This window comes from Aethalodelphis obliquidens, unplaced genomic scaffold (genome assembly GCF_003676395.1).
Source record: "Aethalodelphis obliquidens isolate GAN/ISIS:26980383/991018 unplaced genomic scaffold, ASM367639v1 scaffold8, whole genome shotgun sequence".
NCBI lineage: Eukaryota > Metazoa > Chordata > Mammalia > Artiodactyla > Delphinidae > Aethalodelphis > Aethalodelphis obliquidens.
Window position 1 is genome coordinate 18,926,844 of NW_020837952.1, and position 9,361 is coordinate 18,936,204.

The window sequence follows — 9,361 nt, forward strand, 5'->3', positions numbered from 1 at the left end:
ATAAGCATTAGGAAATTTGATCTTAAAATAATATATTACCATTACATTTTTTCAGGCTATTAAAATCCCTTTTGTTGGGAAACATCAGTGCTACTCTAAGTGTGTCAGCATTTGTCTAAGTACTTTGAAGATGAAGAATGCACTCATGGCCAAGTGGGATCTTTCAAAATCATCTTTTAAAGGGAAAAATGGCTTTCTCTACCTTTTGAATCAGACTTTACAGACACCTTTTAAGAGATTTAACAATAAACTTACCATGAAACATAACATCCATGTTATCATTAATACTAATGGCAATAAATGAGCCTTTGATGTGTGATCCCATCGTCTCATAAAAAGTGACTTTTTCTAATTCATAAACCAGTCTGCATTCTTCAGGTGTAAGCATGGCTCCCATAAAAATTGTTTATGGTTTTATAAAGATTTTGTCTGTATATAAAGAGACAGAAAAAATGTATAAAACCATCCAAATACTCAGAAATTTTCTGTGATCGTTTGGTTTCTGTTTGGGGGAATTAAGGGAGGGTTGGATTATTTTTGGTCTCTGTTTATTGAACCCACTGCCTCACACTCCCACCTGATTTTGAATGTGTAAGTGGCTCACGTTTGTTATTACAAGGTAGCTGATAACCAATCAGTAATCAGAGTCAGGGGTTCTGGGTCCATTCCTTAGTGCAAAACTATCATGCTACGTACCTTACCTAATTATCTGGTCTCTTTAAAATAAAGACATTCATCTCACTCCCATCCTGAAGTAGTACTAGAATATCATATAGGAATGTCTATCTATCTAGGAGGAGTTCAACAAACAACGCCACTACAATAAGCATCATGCCTGTAGAACACAAACTTACCTTAAACAGACTATGTTTAAATGAAAGCTTTTCTGCCCCATTTCCACTTCTTTGTAACCAATAAATGTAAATTGGATTGAAAGAGCAGTAGTAAAGTCAATTCTACTCTTTATGATCAAAATGAGATACAATCTGTCAATATAAATTAATCATAATTTATTTTGTCTAATACATCCTGAATATGTTTAGTCATTCATTCAACATTTATTGATGGTGTACTAGATAACAAGCACGGTTCTATGTTATTGGTACATAGAGATAAAAGCTACAATTCTGTTATTGTCCTCAAAATGTTTAAATATTCAGGTTAAGTGCATTAATAGAGAAATATACAGGGCCTAAAAGGAAAACCTAGGAAAGCTACTTGAATGAGGTGGGGTGTCACAAGAAGGGTTCTCAAAGTAGGCAATGACCAAGATTTGAAGTTGGAGAAAAAGTTATCTAGAAAAAGAAGCAGAGTTGGGTATTTAAGATAAACAGAACAGTATGTGAAAAGGATGAGAGGCATGGCAAACCAAAAGAAATTTGCTCTTCGTATGATAATAGTGTGCAAAGCAGAACATGATGACAGGAAATAAAGATGGAGTTAGTAAAAGATTTTCCCATGCTAATAAGTTTAGGTTTATTCTAAGAGAAAAGGAAATAGCTGTATTAGAGAATCTTATAAAGAAAGAATGTGATCGGGTATGCTTTTTCAAGTTTTACCTCTGATATCATTATGAAGGATGGATTTGATGGTAGGTTATTGTGAAATACTATATGAGAAATAAGGACCTAGCACAAGGCAGTGATGTGGACACGGAAAGTGGAGAAGAGTTGGTGAGTAGACTTGGTGACCTTTTGGAAGAAAACACCAAAGGTAGGGTACAAATGGCGAACTTTCAAAGACATGAACGTGCCCCTGTATGCCAGCTGTTGTATTGTATTACTGTACTTTTCAAGGTACTGTACTGTAAAATTTTAAATGTTTTCTTTATTTTTTGTGTTTGTTTTTTATGTATTATTTGTGTGAAAAGTATTATAAACTTATTACAGGGCAGTACTATAAACCTATTTCAGTACCGTACTATATAGCCGATTGTGTTAGTTGGGTACCTAGGCTAACTTTGTGGAACTTTCGAACAAATTGGACTTATCAACATGCTCTCGGAATGGAACTCGTTCATATGTAGGGGACTTACTGTATACATATACCTATGCCTCAAATGCCAAAGAAGTAGACAGGTTTGTCCTAGTGCCTTAAACCCTGCTTGTAAATTAGCTGTATGAATCCTTTCACATAACTATAGCCATTCCCATATGTACAAAGCATTTTACTAAGAAGTAAAAATATAGCCAACCAGCAAGGCACTGGGCTGTATAGCATCTGGCAATCAGTTGGAAGGACTTTGCCACTGAGTTTATAAGTAGTTCAAGCTCACCCCCAGTTGCCCTTCAATTCCCGAAGTAGCAAAGTCTGTTTGAGATGGTATGTCCCCTGGGCATGTGAGACTCCTGGGGAGCAACTTGAGTTTTGGATAAATGAGCTCTGCTGAAGTTCATGCTGGAAGTGGCTAAGCTGACAAGGTGACTTGCATGAGTGCCAAGAAGAAGCTAAATGCAAAAAGAGGAGACCAGAAATATTACTGTGTTGTTTTTATTTATTCAATGTATTTATTTAATCTTTAGGAGTTTTATGCCAGGCACTACTCCCCACCCCCAGTGCTAGGCTGGGCAGAATCTGCAGTAGAAACAGCAGTAAACAAAACAGACCTCTGCCTTCAAGTTACTTATATTTTAATGGGGAGAGGGGGAACCATATTAACAATATAAATAAGTAAAATATTTGGCATGATAGATGGTGAAAGACCTCTGGTAAAAAAAAAGTAAAGCAGGAGCAACACTATTTACAACAGCCAAGACATGGAAACAACCTAAATGCCCATCAACAGATGAATAGATAAAGAAGATGTGGTATATATACATATACAATGGAATATCACTCAGCCATGAAAAAGAATGATATAATGCCATTTGCAGCAACATGAATGGACCTAGAAATTACCATACTAAGTGAAGTAAGTCAGAAAGAGAAAGACAAACACCATATGATATCACTTATATGTGGAATCTTAAACACGACACAAATGAACACATCTACAAAACAGAAACAGATTCACAGACATAGAGAACAGACTGGTGGTTGCCAAGGGGGAGAGGAGTGGGGGAGGGAAGGACTGGGAGTGTGGGATGAGCAGATGTAAACTATTGTATATAGAATGGATAAACAACTAGGTCCTACTGTATAGCACAGGGAACTATATTCAATATCCTGTGATAAACCAGAATGGAAAAGAATATGAAAAAGAATATATATGCATAATTGAGTCACTTTGCTGTACAGCAGAAATTAACACAACATTGTAAATCGACTATTCTTCATAAAATTAATTTAAAAAGTAAAGCAGGGAAGGGGTATCAGAGGGTTTTTGGGGGGTGGGATATGAAATATTAATTAGGATAGCCAGTGAGGGCTTCACTGAGAAAGTAACCCTTGAGCAAAGACCTAAAATTGAGGGATTAAGCCATGGAAATACAGAGAAAGGATAGTTCAGGCAAAGAAATAAAGAAAACTTTTTTGGGAGGTGGGCAAGTGCCTGGCATCTTCTTGGAATAGGAAGGAGACTACTGTAGCTGGAGAGAGACAAAAAAGAGGAAAGCAGTGAGAGATATCAGAGAGGTAATGGTTGGATAGAACAGAGTAGAACTTGGGCCAGTGTAAGGACTTCGTTGAGTGATTTTGAACAGGAAAAACCAATTTGGGAGTTCTAAGGGACTCTTCTTTGAGGAAAAGACATCTTAGAACATATTTTCCTATCCGTCTACCCTTTCTTTTGAGGGTGATGTTTCTGCAAATGACTTCCCTGATCCTCTTGATCCCATAGGAACTCTTCTCTCTTAAAGACTAGAGAAACTGACTATGCACTTCTCTGAGAATGAAGAGGCATCTTCAGAAGATATACTGAAGGTAGTCTCTGTGCCATCCAGAAAGGCCAATAGTAAGAACAATGTAGAAATTTGAAAGAACCTTTTCCAGAGCCTGATGAGAGAGTAATCCATTGACATCAGCTTCTATGTCTTATTAGCTATTCAATAGGAAAAAGAAAGCTTTCACATGATAATTTTCAAGACATTCACTCCTTTGCAACTACAATACTACCCAATAAATATCATCTCCTGAAACAGAATATAGTTCTTTGGGAAAAGAAAGAGAAGAAACACTGAAGAAAAGCTATCTATGGCTCTTCCACATAATATTTTTGCCATCCATATTATTGGGTAGCTTTTAGCTGCCTTCTTGTATATTCCTGAAGTGGTCTTTTCAACAGAAGTTGATACATTATGTTGGTTCACAGAAAGGTAAAGAATGGGATGGGCAGAAGACCTAAATAGACATTTCTCCAAAGAAGATATACAGATTGCCAACAAACACATGAAAGAATGCTCAACATCATTAATCATTAGAGAAATGCAAATCAAAACTACAATGAGATATCATCTCACACCAGTCAGAATGGCCACCATCAAAAAATCTAGAAACAATAAATGCTGGAGAGGGTGCGGAGAAAAGAGAACACTCTTGCACTGTTGGTGGGAATGTAAATTAATACAGACACTATGGAAAACAGTATGGAGGTTCCTTAAGAAACTACAAATAGAATGCCTCAGCAATCCCACTACTGGGCATATACCCTAAGAAAACCATAATTCAAAAAGAGTCATGTACCAAAATGTTCATTGCAGCTCTATTTACAATAGCCAGGACATGGAAGCAACCTAAGTGTCCCTCGACAGATGAATGGATAAAGAAGATGTGGCACATATATACAATGGAATATTACTCAGCCATAAAAAGAAACGAAACTGAGTTATTTGTAGTGAGGTGGATAGACCTAGAGTCTGTCATACAGAGTGAAGTAAGTCAGAAAGAGAAAAACAAATACTGTATGCTAACACATATATATGGAATCTAAGAAAAAAAAAAGGTCATGAAGAACCTAGGGGTAAGACAGGAATAAAGACACAGACCTACTAGAGAATGGACTTGAGGATATGGGGAGGGGGAAGGGTAAGCTGTGACAAAGTGAGAGAGTGGCATGGACGTATATACACTACCAAACGTAAAATAGATAGCTAGTGGGAAGCAGCCGCATAGCACAGGGAGATCAGCTCAGTGCTTTGTGACCACCTAGAGGGGTGGGATAGGGAGGGTGGGAGGGAGGGAGATGCAAGAGGGAAGAGATATGGGAACATATGTATATGTATAACTGATTCACTTTGTTATAAAGCAGAAACTAACACACCATTGTAAAACAATTATACTCCAATAAAGATGTTAAAAAAAAAAAAAGAATGGGGACAGTTAGTGAAAAAGAATCTGGCACCACTATCTCAATGGTGGCCTCAACTGTCAGAAGCAGTGTAGGATTTTATATAGTGTGCAATCACAGGCCTGGAAACATAGGTTTTTTACCCTGGCTATACTGTTAATTGGCACTTTAAAGTAATTACCAGCTATCATTTACTGGATCATAGTTTTCTCACCTGTACACTAAGCAGTTAGATGGACAATAATTAACACTTTTCTTGTTAAAGACATCTATGAAAATCAGCCGCCATAGATAAGAGTTGAGTCCAGGTTCTCTAACAAGTTCCATGCTCAGTAATTCGTTAAGGTTATCTTACCCAGAGATGTTAATTACACAGCATTGTACCCCCTCTTCCCCTTTTTGTTCCCACAGACATTACAAACAGATACAATACTTTCCACTGTTAAGGTAATCAGAACTCAGGGTTGGTCAGAATTTTTTTTTTTAATTTTTTTTTTTTTTTTTGCATAGTGACTCAGGAGATCATGACCAAATAATTAGAGATGACGCTCAAGCTGAAAACAGTTTGCTACTTATCATTAGGAGAATGACAATTGAAGTCAACAGTTCCTAGTATAGCTACAAAGAGCACTCACATCCTGGCAGCCAATTTCTCCCATCCCAAAAGGGGTGTAACCTGTCATCAGTTCCACCAGTATAAAGTAGTTGCTGGTACCCTGGACATAACCAAAATGGATCAATTAGCTTTTCAGCCAAAGAGGCCTGACTCTATAGAATTCATTTCCTTTCTTTATAAAGCTCACTTCTCTCCTGAGAGGAAAACCTTCTGCAAGAGAAGCCAAATCAGACATTCAACAAGTAGAGACAATCACTGACTTCTTGATCTTTGCCCTCCCACTTACTCATTTTCTTATTACCCAAATCTACAGGAGCTGAGATCAAGAAATCTGGTTTGTCTCAGTTCTAATGAAAAGTCCTAACAATGTTATTTAGATAACTGTGATGAATTTTAATCTGATGACAGCTTGTGACCCACAAATTGCTGTTTAAATTAAAATGCATTCAAAATGAAACTGGCAAGACAACCACAATATTAAACTTGCAATCTGCTGTGAAAAAACACCTATCAAAAGCACTACATTAAATATGAATATAATTAATTTCTATACAGCATCTTGCAATTGAAATCTGAAGGTAGTCTTCAATGCATTGCCTTATTAAATTCAAATTGATTAAATAGTCTTTTTTTTTTTGCAAATTAAGAAGTCAAAGTAGAGTTGGACTGGTTTGTCTTTGGTAATATACCCTTTTGGCAGAACTCCATGTATAATCTAGGGCTACAGATGCCTAGGTTTCTCCTTTAATGAACAAAAGTCTTCTATTTCCTCATCCCAAATATTCATCTACAATAAATTTAGAAATGTTTTCCACCTGCTTAGTTTTAAGTTTATCTATAGCTTTTATAGCTTTTAAGCTATAATTACTCAAGATATATTAAATGTTATCTTTAGAAATGTTATATATTAGCTTTAAAAATAACGACACTAAAATTTTTCATAGATCAGCTAAATCAGCTAAATTGATAGGAATTGAGGATTTTTCAGTAACAGATGTTTCTATCAGTGCTACAATAAAACAATAACGTAAATAAACCTCAACCCAATGTGTATATTTTCATCCTATATTTCAACATTAAAGAACTGTATGTGGTAATGAAAGTATTCACTATAACTGTTTGCAAATAATTTAATAACCAAGTCATAGCTATTTCTTAGTTTTCAAAAAGTGTCAAAGAACTCCTGAAAATTCCACAATATAACATCATAATTACACAATTAACATGGGTACTTAATTATAGCCAGAATGTCCCTAACCATTACTTGTTCAAGAGATTCACAATATGTTAAAATAGTATTAGCTAGAAATAAGGAAGTACCATATTTCACTCTCATTATCACCCACATAGAAAAGGACTCACCCACACTCTTTTTAAAAGATAATACAAAAATTGTAATTTTGCAACCATTATTTTTATTCATTACCCCTGGAATGTAGTACATACTCTATAAATGTTGGTTGAAAGAATGAATGAACGTCTGTGGTTGGATAACAGGCAAACTCTAGGAAAATACCTAGTCCTTGATTGCTACAGGGATACTGCATGGACAACTGCTGTCGCAGCAGGGTTCCTAAAATCTCTCTGCCATATTCTATTTTGGTTCACGTGTGTGTAAAAATGATAAAGGATTCAGTCCAGCAAGTCCTTGCATTACACAGAGGCTGCATGTATCCAAAAAGCAGGGTCTGTAGCAACATCGCATATAAAATTCCCCAGGTACTTCCTAAGGTTTGCTTCCATACAAAACCTGATACTGGTATCAAATATGTTTATATTTGGGAATTAGTCTCACTGTCACTCCTGGCTAGACCTCATCAAATCTGTCCCAGGGACAGTGCCGACCCCGGGGTTGTCAGCTTTGAAACTGTGATTGGGTTTCTGTCTAGTGCCCTCGCAATCTGACCATGATGCTGAAAGAGAAGAGAGGGTCTTATTTCAAATCTTTCGTTCCTCTCATTGGTTTAGAAAATTCGACTGACAAGAGCAGGGGCCAAAGGAGCCTGAAGCGGCATCATTAATGCGAACCATGTATTTCGATCTTTGCGGAGGAGATGTGGTCCATCAGGTTACAGCCAGTGCACCCCTGTGAGCTCTCGCTAAACCAAGAGACCTTACGGATGTAGCCGCTGCAGTAGAAAAGGTTACATTCAGTAGGATGTCTTGTCTGCCTCCTGAAAAACTGACAGTCAAGTGCAGAGCCTAGAAACAAAATCTGGGAGTCTACATGGAGGGGAGGGGTGGAGCAAGCCAACCTCTATTCGTACTGCAAATGTTCATACGAGGTAAGGAAAAATCAAGAGCTGATTTTAGCTTTAAGTTTTCGGCCGCAGTCTTCCAACAGGTGCATGACTCCCTCACCGCTTTCCTGTCAGCACTGTCCTGCTTTGCCTTCCTAAGGCTTTCTTCGCGAAGCAGGCTTTTCCTACAGCCCTCAAGCATGTGCAGTCTCCCAGCGCATCCACATCTCTGGCTCTATGCCCGGCAACCCCTTACCTGCAGCGTGAAGAAGCAGGCACAGCGCAGGGAAGCCAACCGCCCTCCGCATACTGTTTGCATTGAGAGGTGGAGGAGAAACTCAGCCACGCCGCCACTTCAGGCAAAGTGTTATTGGAAAGAGCCCCCGCCGATGGTCCTCTGGTCTCCGGGATTCATTCGCAGGTCCTCGGCTCGGGCTGGCAGAGCCGTGTGTGGCGCCCACAGAAGGAAGCACCAGCTTCGCCTCCTTAAGAGAGGAGAGGAAGAGGAGTAGGATGCGGCGGCGAGCTGGGCGGCGCAGGGCGGGGACCGACGCCCTGGGAGCCGCTACTGCTCGGCCTTCTGGAAGCTCCGCAGGCGCGGAGGGGAAGGCGCGGGGGGGCGGGGCGCACTCCCGCGCCAGCCCTGGAGCCCGGGGCCAGCGCAGCGCGAGCAGCAGCTCCGCCGCGCCGCGGCTACTGAGCATGCCCAGCGCTGGCCCTCGCGCCGCACGCACGGGAGTTTCAAAGTGAAATTCCATTTCTCCGGGTCTTAGCTGCGGCTGCGAGGGGAGCAGGCTCCACCGCGGGGCGCGGGCGGGGCGGGGAGAAGCATCTTGGGACGGTTGTCAGGGGTACAGCATCTGTCCAAAACGTGGGGGTGGGACTAGATGAAGGCCCCATCTGAGGAACCAGAGGAGAGAGCCTAAGAAAGTGTCAACCCCTACACCCACCCTGCTCCTTCCCCAAATCTTGGTTTACACGTGGACAGAGCTCATTGCTAGCAGTTGACGCTTCCTGGGCCGCAGATTGCCCAGCTTCTCCAGGCTGCCTATGGGAATAGAGTACAGGTGTCTTCCGCTAATCAGGATTGCCAGGGGGAGCGGTCATGGGGCAGCCTGCTGGGTGTAAGCAGTAAACGTGCATCCTGGGGGTGCCTTCTTTCCAACACGGTCCCTTTTCTCTTTCGCCTGTCTCCAGCGCGGTCCCTGTTTTTAAACTTTCTCAAGCTCAAAGTCAATGACCATAGTGACAGAAGTGGGATATATCCATGTAATTGAAGAG

General features: G+C 40.0%; 1 protein-coding gene across 2 annotated transcripts in view; it reads right to left on the reverse strand.

The window, feature by feature from the left end:
• PTPRR (protein tyrosine phosphatase receptor type R) overlaps positions 1-8,631 on the reverse strand; it is a 254,691-nt gene extending 246,060 nt beyond the window's left edge. For both annotated transcript variants that reach the window (XM_027107025.1, XM_027107026.1), the window contains exon 1: positions 8,337-8,631. In XM_027107025.1, the coding sequence (XP_026962826.1) occupies positions 8,337-8,388 (52 nt within the window). In that variant the 5' untranslated portion in view covers positions 8,389-8,631. The remainder of the gene's footprint in view (positions 1-8,336) is intronic.
• Between the last annotated feature and the right edge of the window lie 730 nt (positions 8,632-9,361).